At 66.2% G+C, this 12,047-nt stretch overlaps 2 protein-coding genes and 1 non-coding gene across 6 annotated transcripts; all 3 read left to right on the top strand.

The window, feature by feature from the left end:
- Positions 1-780: 780 nt before the first annotated feature.
- On the top strand, positions 781-8,348 carry TNPO2 (transportin 2). 3 transcript variants are annotated; one of them, XM_075076123.1, is made up of 25 exons: positions 781-962; positions 1,657-1,823; positions 2,058-2,133; positions 2,293-2,442; positions 2,507-2,613; positions 2,680-2,813; positions 3,327-3,408; positions 3,509-3,631; positions 3,719-3,837; positions 3,943-4,003; positions 4,264-4,429; positions 4,564-4,716; positions 4,804-5,029; positions 5,239-5,410; positions 5,650-5,736; positions 5,819-5,926; positions 6,008-6,166; positions 6,254-6,341; positions 6,438-6,536; positions 6,635-6,730; positions 6,851-6,926; positions 7,013-7,112; positions 7,396-7,470; positions 7,553-7,684; positions 7,790-8,348. In XM_075076123.1, exons 2-24 carry the CDS (start codon positions 1,725-1,727, stop codon positions 7,658-7,660), a joined length of 2,664 nt encoding a protein of 887 aa, XP_074932224.1. In that variant the 5' UTR covers positions 781-962; positions 1,657-1,724; the 3' UTR covers positions 7,661-7,684; positions 7,790-8,348. The 3 variants fall into 3 exon arrangements, with proteins under 3 accessions (XP_074932224.1, XP_074932225.1, XP_074932226.1); XM_075076124.1 differs by having other exon boundaries at positions 1,687-1,823; XM_075076125.1 differs by having other exon boundaries at positions 1,710-1,823.
- Positions 4,124-4,190, top strand: LOC142048908 (small nucleolar RNA SNORD41). The gene has a single exon (XR_012657558.1). It is a non-coding gene; the product is annotated as a small nucleolar RNA SNORD41 (small nucleolar RNA).
- A 350-nt stretch (positions 8,349-8,698) lies between the features above and the next one.
- FBXW9 (F-box and WD repeat domain containing 9) lies at positions 8,699-11,915 on the top strand. Of its 2 annotated transcripts, none has more exons than XM_075076131.1 (11): positions 8,699-8,811; positions 9,136-9,514; positions 9,896-10,035; positions 10,137-10,265; positions 10,380-10,492; positions 10,572-10,663; positions 10,749-10,897; positions 10,997-11,110; positions 11,205-11,294; positions 11,399-11,464; positions 11,628-11,915. In XM_075076131.1, exons 2-11 carry the CDS (start codon positions 9,187-9,189, stop codon positions 11,700-11,702), a joined length of 1,296 nt encoding a protein of 431 aa, XP_074932232.1. In that variant the 5' UTR covers positions 8,699-8,811; positions 9,136-9,186; the 3' UTR covers positions 11,703-11,915. The 2 variants fall into 2 exon arrangements, with proteins under 2 accessions (XP_074932232.1, XP_074932233.1); XM_075076132.1 differs by lacking the exon at positions 8,699-8,811 and having other exon boundaries at positions 9,136-9,257; positions 9,307-9,514.
- Positions 11,916-12,047: the final 132 nt, after the last annotated feature.

Below are 12,047 nucleotides of genomic sequence, written 5' to 3' on the forward strand. Positions count from 1 at the left end.
TGGAGCGAGCCCACACAGGTTTGTGCTCCCAGTTCCACCCATGCACTGTGATCACCCCAATTCTTCCACCCATTGTTCCTAGTTCACATTTCCCCCAGCGCACCCTGATTCCCTTCCATTTCCCCAACATGTCCTGTTCCCCCATCCCGATGCTCCCAGTCCCCCCAGTGCACCCTGGTCCCCCATCCCGATGCTCCCAGTCCCCCCAGCGCACCCTGGTCCCCCATCCCGATGCTCCCAAGTCCTCCCAGCGCACCCTGGTTCCCGCATCCCGATGCTCCCAGTCCTCCCAGTGCACCCTGGTCCCCCATCCCGATGCTCCCAGTCCTCCCAGTGCACCCTGGTCCCCCATCCCGATGCTCCCAGTGCACCCTGGTCCCCCATCCCGATGCTCCCAGTCCTCCCAGCGCACCCTAGTCCCCCATCCCGATGCTCCCAGTCCCCCCAGCATACCTTGGGGTCCCACCTCCCGGTGCTCCCAGTCCCCCCAGCACACCCCGTTCTCAGTACTCCCAGTCTCCCCAGAACACCCGGCCCCACCTCCAGCGCTCCCAGTACCCCCAGCGCTCCCGGCCCCGGCAGGTCCCGGCCGGCGCCGCCCACCCGGCGCTGGACGCGGGGGGTGTCCTCCCCGCAGTGGTACGGCCTGCCCCGCGGGGTGCGCTGGGAAGTGTAGTCCGGCGTGGGGGGAAGACGGGGTGTACTCTGCGCATGCGTTTAGCTACACCGCCCTTTCTCCTCGTGGCCCCGCCTCCAGCCCACGTGACGCGGCCCCGTCCTTCCCGCGCGCTCACGTGGTGCCCGCGGCGGGGCGGACGGTGGCCGGCGGGGGTCAGCGCCCGCGTGCCGCGCTCGCTCTCTTCGGGCAGCGCCGGTGCCTGCGCCTCCGCCAGGCCGCACCGAGCCCCCCCGTCCCCGGTCCTTCCCCCCTCCCCGAGCCCCGGGACTCCCTCCCCCGGCAGGTACCGGCCCGGTGGAGGCGGCGGGGGAGCGGCGCGGGGCCTGGCGGGCGGGGGAGGCCCAGCCGGGAGCGGGCTGAGGGGGCGCTGAGGCGGGGGTGAGGGAGGCCGGGGCGGGGGAAAGGGGAGCTGAGGGGAGGATTAAGGGCTGGGGGGGTAATTGGGTGTTGGGGGGGGATGCGGGGGGGCGGGGGGGAAGCGGCGGGGGGGCGGGGCGGGGGGCGCCGATTTGGGGGGGCTGCGGGGGGGATGCAGCCGTGGGGGCGTTACGGGGGCGAGAGGATTAAACCGGGGTGGGCGGGGGAGGTGAAGGTGGGCTGGGGGCAAACGGGGGTGCGGGGGGGGGGGGGGCACGGCTGGGTGCGTTTATAGCCTCGGGAGATGCAGCGGGGGGAGAGATCTGCTCCTCCTTTCCCCGGTCCCACGGCGTTCCCCCATTGCCGCCTTTAACGAGGTATCCCCATCCCCACGTGCGCGGCGTGTCCCCGCCGCCGTCTGTCTGTCCATCCGTCCGTCTGTCCCCCCCCCCCGCCAGCTGCCGCGTGGACACGCCCCGCTGCGCCCCAGCCGCGGTGGGGGGGGGCCCCACCGTCCCTCGCCCCCGCCCCGGGAACCGCGCTCATCCCAGGGGCGTCCCCTCCGCGTCTCCGCGCAACTCCTTGCGGTAGATCCCTGTCCCGCTTCCAACCCACCGCAGGGATCCAGGATCTGCGCCCTCCCCCTCCAGCCGCTGACCCCTGCGCCCCCCAGGGCCCCCCAGCCGCCATGGACTGGCAGCCGGACGAGCAGGGCCTGCAGCAGGTCCTGCAGCTGCTGAAGGACTCGCAGTCCCCCAACACGGCCACGCAGCGCATCGTGCAGGATGTATCCTGAGGCAGGGGGCGTGGGGTGCGGGAAGCAACACACCCACCCGTCCCCATTTGAGCTGGGGAAAGGGGATTTGGGGATTTCCTTTGTTAACGGGGTCAGCAGCCACGGGAGATGGGGCTGGACCTGGGGAACGGAGGGTTTCAGTCATGTTAATCTGGTACAACATCGCTGTCCTGGTTATGGGGCAGTATCCCTGTCCTCGTCACTGTCCTTAACCACCCGGGGCAGAAGCTGAAGCAGCTGAATCAATTCCCCGACTTCAACAACTACCTGATCTTTGTGCTGACGCGGCTCAAGTCTGAAGGTGGGTCGCTTTGTGGTCAGCGAACTTTGGGGTCTCCTGGGTCCCAGGGCGGTAGCAGAGGTGGATGCAGGAGCTGAGCCCACCTCTTTTGGGCTTGGGGAGGTAGAAGTGGAGGGGATGCATGTTGTGGCCCCCTTTAACAACTCGTGCCCCCCCCAGATGAGCCCACGCGGTCGCTCAGCGGCCTGATCTTGAAGAACAACGTCAAGGCGCACTACCAGAGCTTCCCCCAGCCCGTGGCCGAGTTCATCAAGCAGGAGTGTCTCAACAACATCGGGGATGCGTCTTCCCTCATCCGGGCCACCATCGGTGAGATGGGGCAGGGGCCCCCGCGGGGACCTCTGGCCCCCCCGCGCTAATAACCCCCCTGCAGGCATCCTCATCACCACCATCGCCTCCAAGGGGGAGCTGCAGATGTGGCCGGAGCTGCTGCCGCAGCTCTGCAACCTGCTCAACTCTGAGGACTACAACACGTGCGAGGTGCGCGGGGCCGGCCGGGGGGGCTGGGAGGGCTGCGGCTGGCGCTGACACCCCTCTGGCGCGCAGGGGGCATTTGGGGCCCTGCAGAAGATCTGTGAAGACTCCTCCGAGCTCCTGGACAGTGACGCGCTCAACCGGCCCCTCAACGTCATGATCCCCAAATTCCTCCAGTTCTTCAAGCACTGCAGCCCCAAGATCAGGTATGGGTGTGCTGGGGGGGACACACCTGCAGGCCCACGGTCAGGTGCAGAGGCATTGGGGGTCCCAGCTGGGGTGGGAATGTTGGGGGGCCGTGCCCAGAGCTGTCACGTGGCTATTCAATGAGATGGGGTGGGAAATTAGCTATTTCTGTGCTCCCTGCCACTGTTTGTGATTTGTCTTGGGGTCCCCTGGTCCCTGTCCTTCCCCCCAGCGGGTGGTCTGGCTCCATCCGTGGCCCCATTAGGGTGATGCGGGGATTTGGGCCCCCTTAGACTGGGCAGCTCAGCCTGTTCCCATGTCCCCACATCATCCCGTGGGGACTCTCTGCGTCATGCCAAGTCTGGACTGGGGCAGGAGGTTATTCCAGCCCAGCGCACGTTTCCATCTCATGAGCTAATTTAAGGCCGTGGGGTCTAGGAGGTGCAGGTGGCTGGGTTGACCCCCACTCCCAGTTCCTCACTGTTAGCTAATGAGCCTGCCGGACCCCCGCCATGGTCTGTCTCTTCCCCCAGGTCCCATGCCATCGCCTGCGTCAACCAGTTCATCATGGACCGGGCTCAGGCACTGATGGAGAACATTGACACCTTCATTGAGGTGAGAGGCTGGGTGGGGGGAACCCCCCAGACTGCTCCCCCCTAGAACGGCTCTGAGAGCAGTTGGGGGTGAGTGGATTCCTGTGTGTCCCCCCACACAGCACCTCTTCGCTCTGGCGGTGGATGAGGACCCCGAGGTACGGAAGAATGTGTGCCGCGCACTGGTGATGCTGCTGGAGGTCCGCATCGACCGCCTCATCCCCCACATGCACAGCATCATCCAGGTATGACAAGGGGGGCAGGAGGGCTTCCACAGGATCCCTGGGTGGGTGGGTTGGGGGGGCTGACATACTCCCCTTGCCCCCCTGCAGTACATGCTGCAGCGGACGCAGGACAGCGACGAGAACGTGGCACTGGAGGCCTGTGAGTTCTGGCTGACGCTGGCCGAGCAGCCCATCTGCAAGGAGGTGCTGACCTCCCACCTGGTGCAGTGAGTGCTTGGGATGGCCCCGTCTTGTCCCCCAGTCCCCCCAACCCACCCCCAGTCCCCCCAACCCACCCCCAGCCCCTGAATTCCCCACTTTGCCCCCCATAGGCTCATCCCTATCCTGGTGAATGGCATGAAGTACTCGGAGATTGACATCATCCTACTCAAGGTATGAGGTCAGGCTGAGAAAGCGAGGGTGCCTGGCTCCCCATCCGCCCCCCAGCTCTGTGGGGCTGGTACTGGTTAAACTGGAGGGACTGGGGCAAGGCAGGAGCTGCCCCAAGATCTCCTGGACATGATGACAGATTCAGAGCTGATGCCAGTGATGGCTGTTGTGTTCGTACTGTCTGATCCAGGGGGGGCTGGGGGGCCCCAGGACGGGCCGTTGGGGGTCCCCGTGATGTGACATGACGTCTCCTGTCCCCTCAGGGGGATGTGGAGGAGGATGAGGCCATTCCTGACAGCGAGCAGGACATCAAGCCCCGCTTCCACAAGTCCCGCACGGTGACACTGCAGCATGAGGAGGAGCGGCCACAGGACCCCGACGATGCGGAGGATGAGGATGATGATGACACACTGTCAGACTGGAACCTGAGTACGGGCTCATTGTGGGGTCCCGGCCCTGGGTTTGGGCTCCTGTAGTGAGCCCTGGGGGCTCTGGACATTAATTAAACCCTGAGGTGCCTGTTCTGGAGGGTTTAACCCTGTCCCCTCTTACACGCCCGGCAGGGAAGTGCTCGGCTGCCGCGCTGGACGTCCTGGCCAACGTCTTCCGGGAAGAGCTGCTGCCCCACCTCCTCCCACTGCTCAAGGAGCTCCTCTTCCACCCCGAGTGGGTCATCAAGGAGTCAGGCATCCTTGTCCTGGGGGCCATTGCAGAAGGTGGGTGCCAGGCTGCCTGCAAAGGGCCATCCTCGAGCCGCTGCTGTGCCAGAGCTGGGGGTCTCTGAGCCTCCCTGTGCCCCCCAGGCTGCATGCAGGGCATGGTGCCCTACCTGCCGGAGCTGATCCCTCACCTCATCCAATGCCTATCGGACAAGAAGGCGCTGGTGCGCTCCATCGCCTGCTGGACCCTGAGCCGCTACGCCCACTGGGTGGTCAGCCAGCCCCCTGACATGTACCTCAAGCCCCTCATGACTGAGCTGCTCAAACGCATCCTTGACAGCAACAAGCGGGTGCAGGAGGCGGCCTGCAGGTAAGGGCTGGGGGGACAATTTGGAGCTGCCCATAGTGTTTTGGGGCAGGATCTGCTGGATCTGAGCCCTTCTCTGGGCAGGATGAGGAACCTGATGAGTTGAGTCGCTGTGATGATGGCGTATTCGTACTGTCTGACCCAGAGTGGGGGTGCGCAGGGGGCTCAGCCCTGGCATGGGGGGCTGCTGACACCCTTTCTCCCCCATCCAGCGCCTTTGCCACGCTGGAGGAGGAGGCCTGCACGGAGCTGGTGCCGTACCTCAGCTTCATCCTGGACACGCTGGTCTTTGCCTTCGGCAAGTACCAGCACAAAAACCTGCTGATCCTCTATGACGCTATCGGGACCCTCGCCGACTCTGTGGGCCACCACCTCAACCAGCCGGTACGATGTGGGGTGTCCCGCTCCTGGGGGTCCTCACGGCACCCCTGTGCTGTCCCTGTGCAGTCCCTGTGCCCCAGCCCAGGACTGGTGATGACAAGTGACAACAGACATTCGAATCCCGAACACCCAGTGTGGATCTCTCTGGTCTGATGGTCCCTGGGCTGAGGGGGAGCAGCGCTGTGCCCCCCATGTTCGTCCCCGTCCCCTCCCCCCCGACAGTGTCTCTCCCCGGGGTGCAGGAATACATCCAGAAGCTGATGCCTCCGCTCATCCAGAAGTGGAACGAGCTGAAGGACGAGGACAAGGACCTCTTCCCGCTGCTGGAGGTGAGCCGTGGGGCACAGAGGGTGGTGGCAGGGGGGGCTCCGTGCCCTCGGCCCCCTCCCTTCACTCTCCCCCCGCCCGCAGTGCCTGTCCTCGGTGGCCACTGCCCTGCAGAGCGGTTTCTTGCCCTACTGCGAGCCCGTGTACCAGCGCTGCGTCACCCTGGTCCAGAAGACGCTGGCTCAGGCCATGGTGAGCAGTGGCCCCCCTTCCCCAGGTGCCGTGGGGTGTGACCCCCTGTGGGGTGACCGCGGCCCTCCCCCTTCCCCACAGATGTATAACCAGCACCCGGAGCAGTATGAGGCCCCCGACAAAGACTTCATGATTGTAGCCCTGGACCTGCTGAGTGGTTTGGCCGAGGGTCTTGGCTGCCACGTGGAGCAGCTGGTGGCTCGCAGCAACATCATGACACTGCTCTTCCAGTGCATGCAGGTGAGGGGTTCCCCAGGACCCCCCCCCCAGCCTGGTCCAGGGGCCACCGGGACCCCCCAGCGCTCACCCCCTGCCCGCTCCCTGCAGGACACCATGCCTGAAGTGCGACAGAGCTCCTTCGCCCTCCTGGGCGACCTCACCAAGGCCTGCTTTGTGCACGTCAAACCCTGCATCGGTGGGTGCCGGGGCTGTGGGGGTGGGTGAAGTGGGTGGACCCCAAAACGATGTGCTGGGGGGGCCGGTCCCTACTGCTGACCTTGCTTCCCCCCAGCTGAGTTCATGCCCATTCTGGGCACCAACCTCAACCCCGAGTTCATCTCCGTCTGCAACAATGCGACCTGGGCCATCGGGGAGATCTGCATGCAGATGGGTGAGCACCTCGGGTCCCCTGGAGCCCCCCAGCCCCCCGGGAGCTCAACCGAGCCCCTCGCCCTGACAAACCCACCTCCCCCTGTCCCCGCCTGGCAGGGGCGGAGATGCAGCCCTACGTCCAGATGGTCCTGAACAACCTGGTGGAGATCATCAACCGCCCCAACACCCCCAAAACCCTCCTGGAGAACACAGGTGAGGCTGGGGGGGGTTCAGTGGGACCCCCAGGTGGGGATTTGGGTTGGGGGGGGTTCTTTGCTGGGGAGAGGGGCTTCGCTGCCATGCCCCCCCCAAACTCCCTTTCTCTGCCTTCAGCCATCACCATCGGGCGCCTGGGCTTCGTCTGCCCACAGGAGGTGGCCCCCATGCTGCAGCAATTCATCCGGCCCTGGTGAGTTTGGAGGGGGCTGTTCTGGGGGTCCGCTCACCCCCCAGGAGAGGGGGGAAGAGCACTGAACCCCAATTTCCCCCGTCAAGGTGCACGTCCCTCCGTAACATCCGGGACAACGAGGAGAAAGACTCGGCTTTCCGTGGCATTTGTGTGATGATCGGGGTGAACCCTGGAGGGGTCGTGCAGGTATTGGGGGGGCACCCAGTGGTTCTGCCCGGGCTGGAGGCTGCCCTTAAGCTGCAGGGAGGGGGGGGTTGCTGCCCTTAAGCTGCGGGGTTGGGAGTTCCTGCTCCCTCTGTGGCTCAGGGGCAGCCACCACCCCCTGGAAGGGTAGATTTTGGGGGGAGCTTGGCTGCAGCCTGGCTCTATCCAAAACGGGGGTGTCTCTGGGGCCAGGCCCCTCTCCCCAGCCCGCCCTCCCCCCGCATTTTGTCCCCCCATCACCCCCCTCTGTGTTCCACCTCCCCAGGACTTCATATTCTTCTGTGACGCTGTCGCGTCCTGGGTGAGCCCTAAGGATGACCTGCGGGACATGTTCTATAAGGTCAGCGGGGGAAAAACGGGGGTAATTGGGGATGCCTCAGGCCACGGGGGGGCCCCCTCCTCATTGTTAACCCCCTTCCCAGATCCTCCACGGCTTCAAGGACCAGGTGGGTGAGGAGAACTGGCAGCAGTTTTCGGAGCAGTTCCCACCTTTGCTCAAGGACCGGCTGGCAGCATTTTATGGGGTCTAGGCCAGGCAGAGGCACTGGAACCAGGTGCGGGGAGAGGGACAGCACCCCCAAAATGGGGGAGGCAGACAGACAGATGGACCTCCCCCCGGATGCACAGACCCTGCCTGACCCCTCTTCCCTATCCCACAGGTCGGCGCTGGAAGGCCGTCGGGACGGCGGCTGTGAGCGGGCGACCCTGCGCCCGGGGGGGTTCAGGGGGGGCGGGAGGAGCCGCGTGGGGGGACCACGGCACGATGCCCCCCCACCCCATCCCCAGCCACCCCGGGGTGGGGGGCCCAAGATCGGTTTCACCCCTGGGGGGAGAAAGGGGAGGGGGGACTGGGGGTGGGGGGGGTCCATGGCGGCCACGAGGGAGGGATGGACCCACGGCAGGGGCACCCCAAAACCCTGGGGGGGGGGAGGGGAGTAAAAATCGGGGCAAAAGGGTCCAAATATGGGGTGGCTGGGGGGGGTTGTCGATCCCCCCCCCTTTTCGCTGTAGGATGTTCCTGTTCCCCCCCGCCCCGCATGGTGCCCTTCCACCCCCTACCCATGCACACATTTATGGAGACAAACCTATAGGAACATATAGAGCGGCCCCGGGCTGGAGGGGCGCGGGGGGGCCCCGTGGGGCGGGCGGGGGGCCGAGCCGCCACCGTTGTGCTTTGTCGTGAGCGAGTCGGTGCCACGTTTCTTGTGTTTTCTTTTTCCCCGTTTCGTTCCGTTTTTTACCGTTTACAGGGCGGGGGGGGGGGGGGGGGGGGTGGGGGAGGTGGGGAACGACGACGCCCCGCAGGGACCGGCTACGGCGGGGGGGGGGTGGGATGGGGGAACGGGGACGGGGACACCGGGGGGCGGCGGGCCCGGTTGCACTGCGCCCCCTTGTTCCTGCTTGGTAAAGAGAGTCAGTTGACCCTCCGCCGTCTCGGTGCCGTTTCTTTCCGCCGGGGGTGGGGGGTGGGGGTGTTGCCGCCGCGGCTCTTCTCGGTGGCCCGGCTGCCACACGTGGGCCCCTTCCGGCGCCGCTGGATGATGTCAGGCCGCGCCTGTCGCACTCATTGGAAGAGGCGCGGGTCACGTGGGGGCGGTGCAGCCGTGCCAGCGCGCCGGAAGCGGATCCTACCGTGGCCGTGGCGACGGGACGCGGCGGGGCCGGGTCGGGCCGCGCCCCGGTACGGGGGGCGGGGGCTCGGGGAGACCCAGACCTGGTGGCGCGGGGGGGGGGGGGGGGGGGCGGTGAGGTGATGCCGGGCGGTTTCGGTACCGGGGCTGGAGGGACTTGGGCGTTGGGCTGGGTCCCGGTACCGGGCGTTGCCGGAACCGGGGGCTCTGGGGGGATTTGGGTCTGGCCCGATACCGGGGGTGGAGGGGTCATTGAGGCGGGGAGGTCCCAGGGATCTGGGGGGATCCCGCTGTTGGGTGTCCCGGTTTGGGGCGAATCCTGGTGTTACTGGTGGGGGGTAGGCAGTAGCAGGTACTGACATCCCCAACCTCAGCCATGGAGGGGGTCCCCGCGCCCGACGACCCCGACCGGCGGGCGCAGGAGTATGTCACCCGACTGCGGGGCCCGGGGACCCCCGCCGGCCGCCCCCCGCCGCTCCCCGCCGCTCCGACCCCGGCACCCAGCCCCCCCCGCGCCCCCCCCGCGTCCCCCTCCGGGGCTGAAGCGGCCGCCCCCGGGCGGGGAGGGCGCGGGGGGGCTGCTGGCGCTGCCGCTGGAGCTGCTGCTGGAGATCTGCGGGTACCTGGGGGCGCGGGAGGTGCGGGGGGTCCTACCCCGCGTCTGCCGGGTGCTGCGGGAGGTGGCCCGGGACGCCGTGGCCTGGCGGCTCCGTCTGCAGCGCAGCGCCCGTGGACCCTTCCCTGTCCTGGAAGGTGGGTCTGGGGGCGGGGATGGGGTGACTGGGGCACCCCCTGATGCTCTGGTTCCCTTTGGCGGGTTGGGGACCACAAAACATTTCCCTACGGTGGGTTGAGGGCGTCCCTGATGCTCCATTTCCCTGCGCTGCCAATCCTCGGGGCTGTAGGGCACTACAGAGGGTAAACATGGGAAGTTGGGGATACCCTCTGACCCCTCCATTTCCCCACAGTGGGTTGGACCGCTCCCCAACGCCTTATTTCCCCCACTTTGCCACCCCTGAGGTGGCTATGGGACACTGCATGACACAAAGAGGGTGGCTTGGGGACCCCCTGGTGCCCTGGAACCCCCATCAATTTAGCCCCCCCCCCCCCCCCGACACCCCCATTTCCCCTCAGAGGAGGGGTTTGACTGGTCAGCTGCCTGCGTGGACCTGGAGGAGCACCTGCAGCGTTGGGGGGGTGGCGGGGTCGCCATGGAGCACTTCTCCTTGGACGAGGGACACTTTGCCTCCGTCGATTCTGTCCTCTTGCTGCAGGTGGGGATGCGCCGGGCATTGGGGGGGGTCCCCCCAGTTCGGGGTGTGTGTGTGTGTGTGTGTGTGTCTTCGCCTCACCCCAACTACCCCCTCCCTGGCAGGGAGGGACCCTCTGTGTTTCAGGTGCCCGCGACCGCAATGTCAACCTGTGGGACCTGCGGCAGCTGGGCCAGGCCCCCGGCAAGGTGCTGGTAAAGGCACTGGGCACCGAGCGCAATGGGACGCACAAGGTGGGGGGCGCAGCTGTTATCTCCCCCTCCCACCTCGGTTCCCCGCCTTGGGGAGGCGCTGGGGGTCCTGGAGCAGTTTTGCGACTGGTCATGGGTTTGGGTGCTTCCTGGTAGGGCTGGGTCTGGTGTTTGGCTTCCCGAGACAACAAGGTGTGCTCAGGCTCCTGGGACAGCACAGTGAAGCTGTGGGACCTGGAGGCTGAGGGGCAGCAGTTTGGGGAGATCAGGTAACACGTGGGGGGGTCCTCGGGGAATTCAGGGGTCCCGGTGGGGTCCAGCTGAGCCCAACTCTCCCCTCACCCCCAGGGAGAAGGCGGCTGTGCTGTGCCTCTCCTACCGCCCCGATGTCCTTGTCACCGGGACTTATGACAAGACGGTGACAGTCTACGATCCGCGAGGTTGGTCCTGCCTGGAGTTGGGGGTCCCCAGCAGGGCAGGGGGGGATGCTGGGGGACCCCCGGCTCATACCCTTTCCTCCGGCAGCCGGCCAGGCCCTGGTGCGCAGCTACAAGCCCCATGCCAGTGCCGTCCTGTCCCTGGTGGCCGATGATCGGCTCATTGTGTCAGGCAGCGAGGACCGGACCCTTGTCGTCTTTGACCGCCGTGCTGATGGGGTCCTCCAGCGGCTGCAGGTGGGTCCTGCTGCCTCCCAAAGCCCTCGGGGAGCTGGGACGGGGCTGGGGGTTCCGTCCCCCATCACCTGCAGCCCAATCCTTCTCTTTCCTCCTCAGCTGGAAAACTACCTGCTCTCCATGTCATACCGGGGGACGCAGCTCTGGGCTGGGGACAACCAGGGCCGGGTGTATGTCTTCGGGAACAGTGCTGGCAGCTTCCAGCCCGCCCGGGTAGGGACTCCAAGGGGTTTGGGGGGTGTAGGGAGGGGCTGGGTGCCCCCCGATGCCTCACAGTGTGGATTTTTTTGTGTCTCCCCTCCTGCAGTACTTTGACGTGGGGCACCGGCTGCAGATCACAGGGCTCTGGTACTCGCTGGGGTCCCTCTACACCACATCCACTGACAGGACACTGCGGGTGAGGGTCCCTCTGTCCCTGCCACATGGCACCAGGCTGGGGGGGCCCTGCTGACCTGGTTGTAGGGGACTGGAGGGCTGTGAATGGCTTTCGCTCTCTTGCAGATACATGTCCCTACGGACCCTCCCCGCACCATCTGCTCTTGGACGCATGATGATGTGCTCAACGGGGTAAGGAGGCACTCACACCCTCACACACGTGTGTGCAAGCACCTTGGCTTCCCCCACTGTGGCACTGCCGTGCTGGTTCTTGCACTGGGGGCTCCCCAGAGTGGAGGGGTGTCCCCACAGCAGGTCGCCCCGGCTCCCCTGATGTCCCTTTCATCCCCTCTAGATTAGTGTGGAGGGCAATGTGGTGGCAGCCGCCTCTGGAGGCCTCTCGGTCGAGGTGTGGAGGCTCCGGACCTGATGTGCCATTGTGAGCCCATACTTGTGCTGCCCAGGAAGTGAGGCTGGGGGGCTCCCCGCTGCTGAGGGGGATCTGTCCCCACTCCCAGCGGACTCCCACCGGGTGCGGATACCCCTCTGCGCCCCCCAACATGGAGGAGACGGTCCAGCCCTGGGCCCTCAGTGGGGCTGGGAGCTGCCATCTGTTCGTGGGTATTAAAAGGATTTGACTGGAGCAGAGGTTGCGTCTCCCCGCGGGGGTATCCGTGGTTTTGGGGTGCTGCGGGTGTGGGAGGTTTCGGGGTAACCCAGGTCCAGAGCCTTTCACTGAGCCGAGATGTTTCGCTGCCGGGCGTGTATTGCGCCT

Source organism: Phalacrocorax aristotelis, chromosome 28, assembly GCF_949628215.1.
Source record: "Phalacrocorax aristotelis chromosome 28, bGulAri2.1, whole genome shotgun sequence".
Lineage (NCBI taxonomy): Eukaryota > Metazoa > Chordata > Aves > Suliformes > Phalacrocoracidae > Phalacrocorax > Phalacrocorax aristotelis.